We start from the raw sequence: 17,847 nt of genomic DNA, 5'->3' as shown, positions 1-17,847 counted from the left end.
TAAGCGGCCGGGCCGGAACTCGGGAAGCCCACAAGCGCCGGGGGGTTTTCTCAGCCGCCGCCGCCGCCGCCGCCGCTCGGTGGCTCTGCTTCCTGGGAGGAAGAAGCCCCGCCAGCCGCCAGCCCCCCTCCGCAGCAGAAACGGGCAGAGACCGAAGCAAAGCGGGGAAGCCCCCAGGAAGCCTCGGCCGTGCCAGGCAGCAAGCAGCCCCTGCCGGCTGCTGCCCCGTTCCGCTCCCTCCTCCGGGCTCCCTTCGGCCGAGCGGCTTTCAGCGCGGGCTAAGCCCGGGGGCGAGGGCGGCCGAGGGTCGCCGGCCTCCGCAACCCGCCCGGGCAGCTTCTCCTCGCGGCTTCCGAGCGGGGCAGCTGGAGAAGGAGCCGGGGCCGCTTCTCCGGCTTTGCAGCGGCTGCGGCGCTGGACCAGAGCCTCGGGGCTCTGCCGGCTCCTCCCCGCAGGCTCAGGAGGGGCCGAGGGGAGCGCTGGAGGTAGGGAGGGGAGGCTGGAAGCCCCTCAGCCGCCCCCGCCCGTCTGGTGGCCCAACCGCCCGCCCCGCTCTCGTCATCGGGGGGCGAGGCAGCCGCGCCTCTCTTCCGACGGGGCCCCCGCCCTGCTGGACCCGGCAGCCATAAAGGCGGCGAAAGCATCTAGGCGGACGTGAGTCGGCGCATCTGCAGCGGAGATGGACGGAGCGACGGTCGGACAAGGGATGGAGGCGGACGGCCCCCCCGAGCAGAGCAAGGTCAGCGCTGGGGGCGTCGCGGGGCGGTTGGGGCCCCCGAGGGCCTGGGCGGCCAAAGAGGCGCGGCCTTTGGGCTGCCTGGCTGGGCTTCCGCCAAGCGTGCTTGGGGGGACCCGGCAGGGAAGGGGGCCGTTGGTTCGAAGGAAGGATCGGCCTCTGGCCCGAGCAGGGTGGGGGGCTTCGAAATCCCGCGTGGGAAGCCGGGCGGAGGGACGGGCGTCGCTTCCCCAGATGCATTGGCTGTAAAGTCGCCACGGCCGTATCAGCGAGGACTCTGGCGGACTCCTCCGGCTACCTCGGCCGGCTGCTTTGCAGGGCTCCCTTCGGAGGAGAAGGAAGAGGGGCTGGTGGAGCGAAGGGGGCAACGGGAGATCGAAGGCCGGGTGGTTTGGAGCTCCGGAAGGGCGCCGGGGGAGAGGCGGGCTCGTCTAGGGCTGCCTCCCCCGTCCGAAGGCTTAGCGAAGACCCTCAGCGGGCGTCAAGGTCATCTGGAGGTGGGATGGAACAAGCGCCCCGCAAAGGGGGGGCAAGATCCACCCCCTCCTTGCAAAGGCCCCTTACCTGCGAAGGGGAGGAGGGGAGCAGCTCTCTTGCAGATTTCCTGCCATTTTGTTCCCTCCCCCTCCCCCTCCCCCTGTTGTGGCTGCAAAGGATGGTGGCCTGAAACAAGACCCCCCCCCCCCTCCGTTGGGGGTAGCAGGCAGAAGGGTCGCAACAGGGGAAGTTTCGCCTGCAAATGGCTTCCAGGGCAAGAAAACCAGAGGCGAAGAAGAACGGAGCACCAAGCACCTGCCCTTCAGACCGTCTCAGAGACAGAAAGTCCCGTGGTTTGTGGAAAGCTGGAAGCCCAGAGGGGCCACAGCACCACAGCTGGAAGCCTGGGCGGCCCCCTGGCTGAAAGGCTGCTCTGCAAAGCCACTCAGCTCCCTTCGCGGTCACCAAGCCACCTTTGACGCTCAGCTCCTGCACAGGAGTCGCTCAAAAGGCAGCAGGACCCCCGTCTGGTTGCCTGGAATCCTTCAGACCTTGGAAGAGCCACGTGGTTTGTAGCTCTGTAGCCAGGGCTGCTGTTGGGTTAGGCTTAGGGTTGGTCCTTAGCCCTTCGCCCTCAGTCTTAGGTAATTTACATACCTTCCTTGGCCTGCTGGGAAATTTTTCACTGTTTTGAAGAGTAAGAGTGGTAGCTGGGAGGGGTGCTAAGAAGCCTTAGCTGAACGTTTGTTGGAGGTTTAAGACACAACCTCAATCATGAAAGTGGACACTAAATCCCTTCTCAATGTCCCTTTTAATCTATTTGTGCAGCCGTGGAAGTACAGGATCGCTGCCTCTTTCTGATATCTTTTAGCATCACAAAAATTAAAAAGCAAACCAGGCCAGTAAAGCAGTTAAAAGGCAAACAATAATGGGGAAGAAATAGCAAACCGAACACCACTGGGAGCAAAGATTCCTCCTCCCTGGACCAAGAGAAGACTTGGGATCTCCCACAAGTGCTCCAGACAGTTGCTCCTAAAGGGGAGGCGGCAATCTGCAGTCAATTTGAAACTCTGGGAGATGAGGAAAGAGGCGACTTGCTCAATTTGCAGCCCTCAAAAGGACAATGGATTTGTAACTTCCTTTTCTAATCACTTTTTGGAAATTGCTTATTATTTTTGTTTTTTCTTTTTAGATTTTAGGACTGTTGAGAAACATGTTTTCACAATACTAGTTGAATTTCTTTCAATCTTTAGTGAACTAAGTTTTAAATGCAAGTTTAAGGACATTTTTGTGCAATAAAGAGAAAAAGGTTCATTAAAATGTTGATTTTAGAAAGTTGCAAACTGATTAATAGTCCTGATATATTTGAAATTAAAATTTGAAATTAATAATATGACTACTTTCTGTGGAAAAATGCTGTTATACATTCTTTAAAAAAAAAAAGATAGGATGGGACTTTGAAGGTTGGACACTAGAGGGAACCAGAAAGAACTAAAGAGTATAATTAAAGGAGCACAATACTTAACTCTGACTTAAAATAAAATGAAGCAGAAAACTTTAATATTGGACGTACTGAAAGATGCTTTTGAACTGTGGACCCCGAAGCTAATTTCTAAAGAATCTGCCATTATAGGCTATCTTTAAAAGATGTCATGCAAGATGACACCTTTAAAATGACACGCCATCAGAATGAGATGGGAAAATCCTACACTGGATATTTATAAATTAAACCAGTTGATGTCTCAATAATTACAAGGCATATATAAACTGAAAGAGTAACCAGGATACTTAGTTTACACTGGATTTACAAAACAGACGTTAACATTTTGAAGACTTTTGAGAGAAGAAAAAAAATGAAATCAAGCTCTAGAACATTATCTGAAGCGATTAAAGATTACGTTTGTTAAAAAGAAGGAATTTAAAGTTGGTTTATTTGATCAAGGTTAAAGTACATACATTGTTAACTCTGGTAACTCTAAATAAAGGATGAGGGAAAGAAGGCATCGTCTGCGGTATTTTAATAGAAGGCAAACAGTTACTTATAAATTCTTTATACTTTTTTGCTGTGAAGAAAGAAACTATTTTATCTATCATATATATATATATATATATATATATATACTCTATTTTTACTAATTCTATTCTATTTTTTAATTATTGCACTTTTAAACATTGTACTCTTTCAGTTTCTATTCATTTTTATATTTTTAATTGTAATAGTTGATAAAATTATTACGTACATACAAAAAGAACTCCCTAATTTTGGAAGTGCAAAGTGACAGCTACCAAGGGCAGGGATCCTTTTCACTGGTAGCCTGAAATAGGGGCCTCCCACATCGCTTGCCTCCCTCCAGCCCAAAGGGGACCCAGGAGTCAGGCAAGGGGGGGGGGTTCTGGGGGGGCGGAGGAATCAAATGGTTCATTTTACTTGTTGCTATGGAAACATGGGCTCTTGGGCGGGCAGTCAGCCCATCTGCTGGGGAAAGGATAACGGGAGGGGGATGGAAGGGAGTTTTGGGGATGAGATGGCTTAAGGGGTTTTATCTGAGGATTTGGTGGTGGGGGTCCCACCTGCGGAAAGGCTCTTGGCGTTTTGGGCATCCGTAGAAGTTTGGCAAGAGGCAGAGAAGCCCTTTGACTACCCTCAGAAGGAGACGTTGCCCCAGAGGTGCCTTGAGTGGGGTGTGGGGGTTCAGGCCAGCAGCTGAGGGACCCTGACTTTCAGCCCTGCCTGAGGCAGGAAGCCAGCTGCCCCCCCGCCCCCCACAGTTTCTCTCCTCCCCCTGCCCTGAGCCCTGGGAAGGAGCAGGCGAGGCAGAGCCGCTGAGGTCTTGCCAAGAGAAGTCCAGGGACTGTTCAGGCCCGTGATGGCAAACCTATGGCGCGCCTGCCCAAAGTGGCATGCAGAGCCATGCCGCCTGGCACACAGGGCCTTGCCCGTTGCTCTTAAGGGTTTCTGGTGCGCATGCATGTGCGATGATCAGCTGGCTTTTGCACGTGCGGCAGTCCTGGAAACTGGGGGAGCTGATCCCTATGAACTGTAAGCCGCCCTGAGTCCCCTCAGGGAAAAGGGCGGCCTATAAATAATAAACCTATAACCTATCTGGTTTCCACATGTGAATCCACGCCAGCCAGCTGATCGTCACACACACACAGACACACGCCAAAAACCAAACAAGGAGCTGCCTGGTGCAGGTGCGAATGCCGGCATGCCCTCTGGGCAGCTCCTCTTCTGGGCCACGTCCTCGAGGTGTGCGCACACGGGCTCTCTTTTTGGCACTTGGTGCCGGAAAGGTTCGCCATCATTGGTCTGTTTCCAGGGGTCCCGGCTGGCTTGGAGCCCCCCCTCCCATGAAGGGTGGACCGGAGGGCTTTGCCGCCTTAAGGGGAGCCGCGAGGGGGTTGGCCTTTTGGGGGGGAAACGCTGACTGTGGCCCTGGTGTCGTTTCAGAAGAAGATCACCTTGCCGCTTCTCGCTGCTGTGTCCGTGGCAGCCATCGGATCCCTCCAGTTCGGGTACAATACGGGAGTCATCAATGCTCCTGAGCAGGTAAGGGGGCAGACGAGGCTTCCTGGGGGCTTTTCCTGCAGCAGCAGAGATGATGGGGAGGAACCACCGGGGCAGAGCCAGGGGGAGGAGGGGCCCTCCTGGAGTCGCTCCGGCGCCTGAGATGAAGGAGAAGGAGGAGAACTTCCAGTTGTGCGGCGGGAGAGTGAAGAGCTCCTCATTGCCGTGTTGTTTTGGGGGGAAAGGGGAGGACACGGAGCCTCGGGGGCTTTCGTGGAAGCGGAAGGAGCATCTCCTGGGGAAAAAGGGCCGAGGCCAGAAGCTGGCAGCCCTCTGTCCATCGAGGCCGGCTCAGGGGTGGGGATGGGGCCAGCAAGGAGGCCTTTCCCTTCCCTGAAAGCCAAACTGACTCAATGTCTGGGCTGAGTAACAGGCGGGGGGGGAGGGGGGGGGCTCCTGCACGGCTGAGCTCAGAGGGGGAGGATCCTCTCCCAGGGGCCCTTTCTGCAGAAGGCTCGGCCTTCCCGGCACCTGCCGCCCACCCGGTGGTGCAGCCCCCGCTGTGGCCAATGGCCTGGATGAGGCTGCCTGACTCTGGCAGCTGTTTTTCAACAGCTGGGCTCCCCTCCCTCCTTCCCTTCAGCTCGGGGAGGGCCCGCCAGAGAGTGGCCTGTCCCCAGGCAGCTGGGAAGGCCTCCCCATCTCCAGGTTCCGGACCTCGAAATGTTCCCCTTCTGCTGCCATTTGCACCTCCCGCCACAGAAGCCGCTGCAGCCCTTCCTCTTTCCATGAGGACACGAATTCCCACCTCTCCTGGGGACGCCGGGGGTTGTTTCTGCAGAGTGCCTGCGTGGCCGGAGGGCTCCTGGGGGATCCTGGGCCAGTGGGGCTGCCTCAGCTGAGCCTCCCTTAGGGAGGGAGAATTTGGGGAAGGACAGAGTGGGGAGGCCTCCCCTGCCAGGAGTCCCCTTGAGGTCTCATCAGACGCCTTCTGGGTGTCCTCCTTCCTTGGGGAGTGAGATTCACCTTCCCCTCGGGAGAACTTCGCCAAGTCACCCCATTTTTGGACAACTCACATGGTAGAGCATTTTGAATGAGAATCACTCTAGATTCATTTTGGGGGGGAAATGACCCACTTTATTCAGGATCTAAAAAGAAGGAACCATTTGAGAAGGATAACACCCCCCCCCCACCTCCAAAGGAGATCCATCAGCAGCCGCAGTGGGCAGTGGAGAAGATCCTGGGAACATCTTCCACTCCAGCTGAGATTAAATGGATCTCTGGGATTCTAGCCCTTTGGAGAGACCCTGCCAGGGAGTCCAGAGAAGGGACCCAGCCAGGAGCCCCAGAGCAGTTTTTATTTCAATTGTAAAGCTGCATTAATGGAACCTTGCAAGGCTGGAGATAAATATCCCTCCCTTGCTCTCTTTCAAACCTCTGGCCAGCTGGGGAGGGGGGGGGGGGCTCTGTGGGCTGAGGCATCTTGGCAAGCCAAGCCAGTCTCCCAAGGACATTCCCAGGAAGGAGGACACCTCCCCAGCCACGTGCCACCCAGGCGGGCTGGACGTCTTTGCCCAGCATGGTCAGGCAGGGACCAGCTGTGAAGCATCCTTGGCAGGCTCTGGGGTGGGGGGAGGAATCTGCTGAGTCACAGAGGGCTGGAAGGACCAAGGAGAACTGCCAGGAATGATGGTGGCAGAGACCGGCCGGCAGCCTTAATCTCTCTGGCTCCTTCATCCTGCCAGCCTTCCCAGCTATCCTTTTCCCCCTCTGTGGCCACAACAGGGAAAGGAAAATGACTCAGGGGATTCCAAAATAATTTGTCTCTGAATTAGGCCATGAAAATGGCAAGAATTGAGGAGGAAATGCGTGAGTCTCACTCATCTGAAGGATGACTCATGTGCCGCATCCTGCCTTCTACGCTCATGGGGGGGGGGAGGAAGAGGAGACAGGATAACGGCTAGACCGGCTCCTCTCCTGGCTCACCCGCCAGTCTCTGGGCTGGTCTGCTGCTGCCCCCTGGTGTCTGCGCAGAGGATCCCGCATGTGTGCCTACATGTACCACCCTAAAAGGAGCAGCTGGATCCAGTCCAGGGTGGGCAGGGAGCTGCTTGCGGCCAGAGAGGGGCTTTCCCCCCCTTTTAACGAAGCCCCAATTCCCTTTTAAGGAAGGAAGCCTTTTACAGCCCTGCCAGCAATTTAACACTGTGGGTACATTTAAAGAGTTGCCCATAATGAAACGTAGCTTTTTAGATCTACCAGCCCTTGTTTCATGGAATAAACCTGGTGGGTATCGGAGAAGCATCTGAGACTCCTGTGTGGTCGGATGGAAATACCCTTGCAACATGAGACAGCGAGCAGTTTCTCATGGGGATTGAGAAAAACCTGACTTGTCTGAACATTGAAAGTTACCCAGCCAGGATCTACTTAAGTAACCTCCTGATTTTTTGGATCCTGGATGCCTTCATTGTTGCCTTCCGCCTGCACATCTTCATTTCATCCTGGGAACATCTACGGTCTGATTATCTTTCCTTTGGCACCTGTTCTTCTCCAAAAACGACCATCTTGGAGGTTTTTCTCAGAACGGCAGAAAGCACAACTCCGATTTTGTTGTGCAGTTTATCCAGAATGAGGAACCATTCATAGAATGGGATGAGGAGCACAAAGAGCTTCTTGAAAATGCGATTCTGCTAGATATTTCGAGAGAGATAACTGGGTCCCAGCTTAGCCAAAACGGAGCCTGAGCTGTGTCAGTCCAAGTATTTGAGGACCTGATATTGGCAAGGAATGCTGCTATTCAAGGAGATACCACGAAGGACTTGCGTGCTTCTCTGTCCCATCACCGTTGGCCCCTGATGTCTCTTTGGAGGAGGAGGAGGAGTGTGAACTTTGGGTGGCCAGCAGCCAAAGACCCTCTGGGTCACGTTGGGTGAACACAACCACCGGCCTCATAGTGGGCAGTCTCCCCATTTGCTTGTTTTTCTGGAAGGCCTTCGGGAAACTGGGGGGGAGGGGGAGGAGGAGGGGGGGGCGCTTGGCCTGGGCAGGAGCTCCTTGTCTTCTTCAGGGGTCTTTTTGACATCTGCCCGGGTGAGGGGAACTTGTGAGACCTCCTGGGCTGGTTGTTGTCCTCCTCTCCTCCCCTGGCCGTCCTTGTGGTCTGACCGTGCTCCTTCTCCGCTTCCCCACATTTTGCTCCCTTCTTCCGCTTCGGAAACTCTGAGCTCCCTTTTTAGAAGAATGCTCTGTTGTCGTTGTACGCATGTACACAGCACACCCACCCACTCTGTCCTTGCAGATCATCAAGGGCTTTTTCAACGACACATCGCTGGAGCGGACGGGACACTACATCTCGGAGAAGCTCCTGACCGCCCTGTGGTCCCTGTCGGTGTCCATTTTCTCAGTCGGAGGGATGATTGGCTCTTTCTCCGTGGGGTTTTTTGTCAACCGATTTGGCAGGTAGGTGAAGAACGGCAGAGGAGGCATCAAAGGAAGGAAAGGGAGAAGAAGAAGACAGGTGAATTGGGGGGGGAAGAAGAGAACCGTAAGAGAAGTGGGATTTTTGAGAGACCGAGAGAAAAGGGTTAGAAAAGGAGGAAGGGAAAGAACAAAATGAAATGTGTTTCAACATTGTTGATGGTATGTAGCTAACTAAGATGTGAGGGAATTATATTAACATTATTAATTGTGGGTAACTAACTAAGTTAAATGCTGATTGTATAAAAATTGAATTTGCCCGGTACCTGTAGTAAAATAGAAATGACAGATGGAAAATGAAACGATAAATCTGGTTTACCTTTGAAGGGGCAAATAACGATGTTGTTTATGTATTAAGAAGAAATTTAAATTTAAGATGAAAAAACAATATGGCTGAAATGGAAAATGGGAATATGATGCAAAATGAATTATGCACGTGAGAGGATGTTAAAGGGGAAAACCCGGGTGACATTTGGTTTATAAAAGAATTTAAAATTGGTGACGAAAAATAAAAACTTTGTTTTTAAAAAAAAGGAACGGCAGAGGAGGGGCGTGGGAGAGGAAACGGGCGAGGGGCCCCAGTCCAAAGGGGGGCCTTGAGATTAAGCTACGACCGGGGGGGGGGGGAGGTTGAGCCCCGCCACAAGGGAAGTGCCTGGGGTGGCTCCCCCACAAGGCCAGGACTTCCAGCCGCTGGTGCCAACGCCAAGAGTCCCCCGTGGGCCTCCTTGCCATGAAGGGCCGAGCGCGGCTGTCCCAGAGATTGGATGAAGCCTGAATTCGAATGCTGTGCTGGAGCCCCAGATATTCCTCTCTCTCTTCTCTGCCCTTTCCTGGCGCTTCTTCCAATTCTCTCTCTCACTCCAACATTCCCCTCCTTCCCGTCCAGGCGGAATTCGATGCTGCTGGCGAACGTCCTGGCCATCGTGGCTGGCATCTTGATGGGCTGCTCCAAGCTGGCCTGGGCCATGGAGATGCTGATCATCGGGCGCTTCATCGTCGGGGTCTTTTGCGGCCTCTGCACCGGCTTGGTGCCCATGTACATCAGCGAAGTCTCCCCGACTGCCCTGCGGGGGGCTTTTGGCACCCTGAACCAGCTGGGCATCGTGGTGGGCATCCTGGTGGCCCAGGTGAGACAGCCCTCGGCAGGCAGGCAGGCGGGCAGATGGCTGCCTCTCTGGGGAAGAAGAGATGGGCGCTCCAGGGGAGAGGAGTCTTCGGCGGGATGAGCCCCATGGGGTCTGGGGCGTGGTGGGGAGGACTTTGCCTCGGACTGTCTGGGTCTGCTCTGGGCGGAGGGAGGCCAGGGCCCCCTTGAGCCTCAGCAGCCCCACGGAGGAGCTTCTCCAGGGAGCTGCCTTGGTCCCTCCTGGCCTCTGGGTCTTTGGGGGCTTTGGGGCCTGACCCCCACGGGGCCTCTCTTGTCTTGCCCCCAGATCTTTGGCCTGGATGTCATCCTGGGGACGGAGAAACTCTGGCCGCTCTTGCTGGGCTTCACCGTCATCCCAGCCCTCCTGCAGCTGCTGGCCCTGCCCTTCTGCCCCGAGAGCCCCCGCTTCCTGCTGATCAACAAGATGGAGGAAGAGAAGGCCGTCAAAGGTACCCATTCTGGATCTTGCTGGATTTCACTTCTGCCCGCTAAGAAGAGGGTTCCTGGGGAGGGCACAGCTGGATTCAAACCCCAGCTGTCCTTCCTCCTTGTTGAGAAAAGGGCAACAGAGTCTTCACAGCTGCTCCCTCCAGATCTTGGAGGGCTCCGGACAGGAGGTCCCTCTGTGGTTTCCGAAGTTGGATCTCCGCCTTTCTTGCCCCCCTCTGCTGAACCGGCAGGAACAATTCTTTCTTTGTCCTGCGGATCAGGTTCTGGCATGCTGGAACGCTGCACAGCACAAAAGTCCATGTGTGCGCAGAAGCCTCTCCTTCCCGGCCAAGAAAGATGGACTATTAGCTGTCCGTCAACTCCAGTGCTAGTGAAGGGGTTTCTGTTTCTCCCTTTGCTGCCTTGCCAGGGCAGGAGGAGCGGCTCCGTCAGGAAGAATCTTTTCTAGACATAAACCGGGTGTCAGGGTTCCAAACAGCATCTGAAATTAAATCAGAGTCCAAGGCAAAGTATTGCTCAAAGTTCCAATTTGTTAAAAAGAGCCACGTTGGCACATCTGGGAAAACCCGAATCTGAAAGCTTCCCAACTTTCCCCACCCAGTTGAGAGTTCAAGATCTTGCGCCCCCCCCCCCCCCCAAGTCCATCCCATGGGCTGATCTCCCACTGCCACGCTGGCAGCTTCCACCCACCCAGTTCTGGCCAAGTGCAGAGACAAGGATGACCTTGGATTTCTAGGAAGGAATTTTGTTATGGCTACATTGCATCTCACTCTGTACAATCCCCCCTCCCATTTCCCCACCATAGAAAATGCCCAGTAGAATAACAGAAAGTGTGGCAGGCCAAGAGACCCAAGAGAAAAGCGGGCTGCAGGACTGACCCTCCAAAGAGAGACGGCCACATGTGTCCTTTCCCCCTCAGTGCTCCAGAGCTTGCGAGGCGTCCAGGACGTGTCCAGCGACATCCAGGAGATGAAGGAGGAAAGCGCCAAGATGTCCCAGGAGAAGAAAGTCACCATCCCAGAACTCTTCCGCTCCCCCAGCTACCGCCAGGCCATCATCATTGCCATTGCCTTGCAACTCTCGCAGCAGCTCTCGGGCATTAACGCGGTGGGTCCCCCCGAGGGACGGTCATCTCTCTGGCGGGAGACCGGAGGAGCTGGGTCCGTGTGAAGGCGGGAGAGCAGCCATAAGAGGGGCACCCATAAGGCCAGAATGCCCGCTGCAGGGCCCCCTCTGCTGCGTGGTTCAAAAGGGGCAGGAGGGGTCAGTGCGCAGTGACCATTGTGGGTTTGGGGATCTTCCTGTGGTGGCCTGGCACTTTGGTTTGGCTTTGGGTTCCTGGTTTCAAAGAAATGGAGCTCACTGAGGTGCAAGAGAGTCCTCCCTCCCTCTCCTGTCCTCCTCGCAGAGCGCAAATTGTCCTCCCTCTTCTAAATGCCGCCATCCGCTCTCCTCCTCCTCCTCCTCCTCCTAGGTCTTCTACTATTCCACAGGGATCTTCAAAGATGCTGGAGTCAAGCAACCAGTTTACGCCACCATCGGGGCCGGCGTGGTCAATACCGTCTTTACTGTGGTGTCGGTAGGTGGTGGCAGAGGATGGGATCACCCTGAATTTTTTGGGGGGGGAGTGTTTGAGGTGAAAGACCCTCCTGGAAATCTGGAGGATCTTTCGGGAGAAAATATTAGGGGCGGCTTTGAGGGCTGGTCGGGAGCCATGATGTTAAAGAAGAAAAATGGGGCTTAAATCGAGTGTGGCCAACAAGTTGACCTGGGATGGGCTCATCACATTCTGATGTCTATCAGATGAACACTAAAGGTGCACGTGTGGGTTGCCTTTAAAATGTGGCCCCATGCTGGACCTCCCTGCTGAGAGGGGGTTCCAGAGGGTGCAGTAAATGAAGTGAAGGACGGTGGTCACCACAACAGGATCCAATTGACCATTTCATGGAGAGTTTTTGGAACGTTCCCTGGTATCGGACCCTACGGTGGCAGTTGGGAGATCTGCTGCCCACCACAATCCTGTGTGTCCTCCTCTCCCCATTCTGCAGCTTTTCCTTGTGGAGCGGGCGGGGCGTCGGACCCTCCACCTGGTTGGCTTAGGAGGCATGGCTGTCTGCGCAATCATCATGACTGTGGCCCTGGCGCTGAAGGTAGGTGGCAGCATTTCCGGTTCGTGGTAGCCCCCCTCCCAATTTGGACTGAAGTTGCACGCCTGGAGAAACAGAATGGTTTGGTTTGGTTTGGTTTAATTTTATTTGTATGCCGCCCTTTTCCCTGAAGGGACTCAGGGCGGCTCACAACTCAGAAAGGGAGGGGAAATACAAACAGAATAACAAAACATAAAAATGGCAGTTTCATGTCTGGAGCTGCATCTCTTAGGGGTTCTACCTCCCACCCACCCACCCCCGCCATGCATGAAACCACTAATCAAGTTTCCTCCCAGTCACAGGTTGTGCAATCAAGCGTAGAAATAAGACAATCAAAGCCACTTTGCACAGCTGCCTTTTAGAGATAAGAGATTCCCTTCTACAGGGTTTGTAGAAGAAGAGAAAGTCCTTGAGATGCCTTCCTCCCAAGCGGTTTAGGAGTGCAGGAATCAAAATGAACTATATACACACACACTCACACACTCACACTCCCAATGCTTAAGTGGCCAACTAGATTGAAACCAAAACTGATGAAACACAAAGTGCCAGCAAATCAGTATAAGTGTGTTGGGAAGGTAGAAAGTGTAGAAGGCGTGTGATATTTCTCCAGGTACCTCTCCACTTTTAGCCATTTCTTTGACTAAAATATTTTCCTGGCCAAACAAGGCCAGAAATAAGAATGAGCCGTGGGTGCTGCTCATCTCTGCTCAACAGAGAAGTCTGGAGTTGCGCAGTCTCTGCTTGGACCTTCTGACCCAAGAAAGGTCCCTGGTTGATTGATTCCCAGGTGAGCAGATGGTTGGGATCAACCAAGGCCTCCCTGGGATTACAAGAGATTCACTCTACACTCTCTTGTTTTTGCAGAATATCAAGACTTGGATCAGCTACATCAGTATTTTTGGCACTTTTGCCTTTGTGGCTCTCTTTGAAATTGGACCCGGACCGATCCCGTGGTTCATTGTGTCCGAACTCTTCAGCCAGGGCCCTCGTCCTGCAGCCGTGGCGGTGGCTGGTTTCTGCAACTGGGCCTCCAACTTCCTGGTGGGCATGCTCTTCCCCTACGCAGAGGTAAGGACTCCACGCTGGACCTCTTGGTGGGCCTAGTGTGATCACTGTGAAGTCGGCTCCTTTCCCCTGAAGTTGGCCATCAAAAAGGTCCCCACGGTTGGGGAAGAGCAGAAGGAAAGGACAAGCACTAAATGGGGGCAAGGACTGCAGGTTGCTCTGGTGAAGGAGAAGACGTTGAAGGGTGGGCCTCACTGCAGTTCATTGCACACATATTGGCTTGAGCAAGGTTCTTGCTTCTGCTCCTCATGAAGAACCAGGCCATGGGAGGTCCTTCTCCTCGCCTGCTCCTGGAATGAGCTTTGGTGACCCTGAGAATGAGGTGCTTCCTCTTCTTCTGGCGTGCCATCCTTCTAGCCTGGCCGTGTCGCAGAGCACGATAGGTTTCAGTGTGGTGGCTGTTGAATAAAGGACTTGCCTGGGCCCCGACTCTTGTTCCTTGCAGGCCAGAGCTACTTCCTTTGTCTTAGAGCAAAGGTGACGTTTCCCTTCTCTTCCTTGCAGAAAGCATGCGGGCCTTACGTTTTCCTGATCTTCGTTGGCTTCCTCCTTTTCTTCTTCTTCTTCACCTTCTTCAAAGTCCCCGAGACAAAAGGCAGGACTTTTGAAGACATCTCCAGTGTGTTTGAGAGGCAAACCGTGAATGGTCTGGCTCCAGCAACTGGCAACAAGGCCTCGATGGTGGAATTAACGAGCATTCAGCCTAAGGAAGATGCCTAATGCCCCCCATCCTTGCTCGTCCCTTTGTACCCGTTGCTGTTTCTCCCCTGTGACTTCTGGTCCTCGTCACGGCTTCAGTGCTCCACTGGGACAAGAGGAAGGCGGCCTTCTCTCCCGCCGTGCTCCTTCCTGCCACAGACCTCTGGAGGACTGAGGAATGGCTCCGAGCTCCTGGAATGCTTGTTATGCTGTGTGGAGGCCGAACTGTTTTTGTGGTTGGTCGTTCATGTCTTTGAGGCCAGTTCCTTGTCTGTCCGCGAGTTGACCGTCCCCTCCTCCTTGTGTCCCGCGGTGTTTTCTACAGGGTGAAGTGCAACACACTGGAGTTGACTTAAACAAGGGAGAGTTTTGCTCCACTTTGTCCAATGGGGGTTTCCTTCTATGATTGGGAAATTAAGATCATAACTACTTTTTTTATTCACTAGACTTAATTTATTCCTTGTATCGTTTTGCTGGAAAATATTTATTTTTATGCAACACTCCTCTGAGTTATAAGGACTAGAAAGAAGCATGACTTTTTTCTTAAAAAAAAAAAAAAACTAATCCCCCGTGATGGGGGTGGGTGGGATCCCAAAGAAACCGAGGTGATGGTCTGGAGAGTGCCAGGGGGACCCCCCCCAAACAGATAATGTTGAGAAGCAGTCCCTCGTGGTTGCTTCAAGGGGGGGGGAGTTAAAGGCATCGCGTGGGGAACACAAGCGGAGCCAGTCTGCTTGAGACCTGCTCTGCTCCCTGGAGGCGACCCAGGGATGGGGGTCTGGCCCTCTGCCCAGGAGGACTTGCCTGGGGCACCTGGGGGGCTCCTGGACGGGGCCTGAGAGGTGGCAGTGGCCATGGCTGGGCTGCCTTCGGGGACCTCGGAGGGCATCTTAAAGGGGCAAAGCTTTAACGGTGCAGCTGCCATCTTGAATCCCCCTCCCCCCCCCGAGACATCCCTGGAGTAGCCATTTGTCTTATAAAGAAGGCAACGCAGAGTAATTTTTAATCCCCCAGACGCTTTTGACCCACTGGTTCTGGTGAATGATTTAATTTCCTCCTTTATATGATATGATTATATGAAAAAAAAAATCAGATGTTGTTTGCTTGAGAGTATTTTTGCAATCTTTTGTTGTTAGATGAAACAGAAGTGAAAATTTGAGGATGAAGAATAGGCAGCTAAGATTTCAGATGAAGGAATTTAAGAGACCAAAGCTACCAAATAAAAGAAGAAAACTAGTTTTTTCCCCCTGATCTATTTATTTATTGAAAAGAATGTAAATAGTTATGGCCTAGCTTTATGGTATATATTTATATAGTGCAAAGAGGCTTCGCTGGTTGCTCTTTCTGGGGCCAGGGGATGAAGGCTGGAATTAGGAGCTCCCGGGGCTGCAAACCTCCCTCGCTGGAGTGAACGGACCCTTCCTGCCCCCCCCACTCCCCCAGACCCTGCTAGGTGCTCCTTCTCTAGGAGGCTCCCTGAAGTCCTGGCCAGAGAAGGGGAAATCTCCCTCTGCTTGGAGGGACGCTGGGCAGCTGCCTGGCTGGGAGAGGGAGGCTGGAGGGAGACTGCGCAAAAGTTGTGATCTGCCTGGATGCGTCTCTGTGTGTGTGGTTTAATTGGAAGCTGGCGAAAGGGAGAGACGGGCAGGGGACCATGGTTTCTGGAGTGTGGCTTGGCTACCTGTCTAAAGGTGGCATAGTCTGCATTCTCCTCCGTCCCCATCTCCCTTCGGAAGGCTGAACCTCCTCTCCGCCCTGCCTGGCGGTTCTGATATTTTTTTAAAAAATCCTTATTTATCCCACTTCCAGCAGAGGGGCTGTGGGAGGGCAAAGTATTCCACATTTGAAGTATGTTTGTAAGTTTTTGTCTTCTGGTGTGGTGAAGATATTTCCGCAGAGTGTTCATAAATGTTATTGTGAATGTCTCATTTTTTTTACAAAAAATAAAATGAAATGAAACTTTTGGTTGGATGTGGGCCTCTCTGCCTGTCTTTATTGATCTAAACGTTTTCTCCTTCTCTCCTACGCTGGTAAGAAAGACATTTTTGGGAAGGCCAAGGATTTTATGCTGCCAGTTAAAATCTGTCCAGGTTAGTTTGGCCCCACTCAGGGCAGGGGGGGCCTTTGCCAGAGCCCCCCACTCCCTGCAGCTCTCTCTCTCTGCCTTTCCTTCCATTAGTGCCCCCAAAGGGCACCAGATCTAGCGGTCGGTTCCTACCAGTTCGGACCGGTTCAGCCAAACCGACAGTAGCTTGGCGTCCTGGGTCTCTGCACCTGGGAACCACCCAGGCCTGCCACGCCCCCGAACCGGTTCTCCTACGACGCCGCCATCTTGTTTTTTGGTTCTGCGAACGCACAGAACAATTGTTCCTTGCACGTTTTCTTAATGGTTTTGCCCATGCGCAGACCTTTTTATTTGCAAATGCACACACACGACGCGTGCACCGAACCGGCAGTAATGCCGGCAGCAACCCACCCCTGCACCAGATCCAACCAATTTCCTTGTATACATGATGTAAAATGACAATAAAGGCTAAAGGTAGTACATACTCTACTACCCATCCCCTCCTCCTTTTCTGCTTGTCTGTTCCGGTTGTCCAAACAGCCGCAGCGGGCAGGATGAAGGTCAGCAAAGAGGAGAGAGAGGAGGAGGAGGAGGAGGAGGAGGCCTTTGCATCCTTTAGAAAGGAAAAGGGGACCAGGAGATTTGTGGCTTCCCAACTGCCAGACTTAGCCAACACAACACAACAACACAAGAACGCAACACAGGGCCGCAGCAGAATACGTCCTAACGCATGTCGGTCAATAGCTATGGAGCCATGCAAATCCATGGGAGAGAGCATTACGGGGGGGGGGGTCGTTGTCCTCGGAGGGTTGGGAGCCATTTGGTTTGGATTCTGGTTCTCCACCAAGACCTTTAACTTCTCTGGAGCTTTGAAGGAAACGGGGTGGAAAAGGAACATTGCTGATGCTGAGGAGGGATTTGGTGGCTTTTGGCCCTTGGTCTCATGATCCAACCCAGGACTGGCCTTCCGTACGGGACTGCCTCATTTCCAACTGCCTCTCTCTGCTTGTGTTCTTGTTATTCCTAAATTGGACTCTTCAAACGCTTCCTCTTCTTCGTCCTTCGTTCGTCCCCCTCAACCTCTGAGAGTTACTTACACGGGAGTTGCTGGCATTTGGGCAGGTGCCTCACGGAGCCTTCGCTCTCTGCAGAGTCACCTTTGTCTCTGGAATCGGGTTTTCATTCTCCCTGTGGACTTCCAACTCCCAGAATTAAGTCCGCAAGTCTTAAAAGTTCCCAAGTTGGGACACCCCTCCTGCTTTAGAGCAATCTTCCTCAAAATGACAAGATCACACAGTCTTTATCAAAAAAAGAGAAAGTTTTGAAAGAAAGAAAGCTAAAATGAAACCCTGCATTGGTGGCATTTAGCCTGATTTACCTCCCCCGAAGGGTTTTGTTTAGGGGCCAAGAGCCACTGGGCGTTTCCCCCAAAACCCCATGGGAGAAAAGAATGGGGAGGGGGGGGGGCTCTGGGTTCGCATCTCTCTCTGCAGCTGGGGGGGGTCAGGTTGGCAGTTTCCAGGCCCCCCCCTCGCCGTCCCCAGATGAGAGCCACTGCTCCACACCAACTAAGTTCCCCAATAGGGCTTGTGCCTTTCAACCAATGTTATCTCCGTCTTTTAACTGCCATTTTCCAGTCACGTGAATGGAGCCTCCATCCTTTGCATTGAACAATATCTGCCTCCTAGATGTCAATCTCCTTGTGTTCAATCAAGGGAATTCTGAGCCTTCGGGCAACGCTTCTTCAGCTTTGCCACCAGGTTTTCCACGAGAGCCCCACACCCCCCCCTAAACATGCAAGGAGAGGTTTCGCTTAGGACGGTTCCTTGGGGAGCCTCCTCCTCCTCCTCCTCCAGCACCCAGGGGCTTCGGCTGGGAGCCTCTGACCGGACCTTGGAGGGAGCAGAGCTGGTGGGAGGGCTGGGGAGGTGCCACTGAAGACCGCGGCAGGAGGAGCCCCCAGAACCAGGAAGGGTCAGGGCAGGGCGTCCAAACTTGGGAACTTTAAGACTTATGGGCTTCAACTGCAACCAGGGCTGGCTGGGGAATTCTGGGAGTTCAAATCCACAAGTC

General features: G+C 53.5%; 1 protein-coding gene across 2 annotated transcripts; it reads left to right on the top strand.

Moving 5' to 3' along the window:
- Positions 1 to 493: 493 nt before the first annotated feature.
- LOC116513400 (solute carrier family 2, facilitated glucose transporter member 3-like) lies at positions 494 to 15,680 on the top strand. Of its 2 annotated transcripts, none has more exons than XM_032224461.1 (10): positions 494 to 739; positions 4,668 to 4,763; positions 8,020 to 8,180; positions 9,088 to 9,328; positions 9,635 to 9,797; positions 10,718 to 10,905; positions 11,273 to 11,377; positions 11,847 to 11,948; positions 12,810 to 13,013; positions 13,515 to 15,680. In XM_032224461.1, exons 1-10 carry the CDS (start codon positions 680 to 682, stop codon positions 13,728 to 13,730), a joined length of 1,536 nt encoding a protein of 511 aa, XP_032080352.1. In that variant the 5' UTR covers positions 494 to 679; the 3' UTR covers positions 13,731 to 15,680. The 2 variants fall into 2 exon arrangements, with proteins under 2 accessions (XP_032080352.1, XP_032080351.1); XM_032224460.1 differs by having other exon boundaries at positions 4,665 to 4,763.
- The last annotated feature ends 2,167 nt before the right edge of the window (positions 15,681 to 17,847 follow it).

This window comes from Thamnophis elegans, chromosome 9 (genome assembly GCF_009769535.1).
Source record: "Thamnophis elegans isolate rThaEle1 chromosome 9, rThaEle1.pri, whole genome shotgun sequence".
Classification (NCBI taxonomy): domain Eukaryota; kingdom Metazoa; phylum Chordata; class Lepidosauria; order Squamata; family Colubridae; genus Thamnophis; species Thamnophis elegans.
Note: the sequence above shows the minus strand (reverse complement) of the source record. Positions and strands in the feature narration are given on the sequence as shown.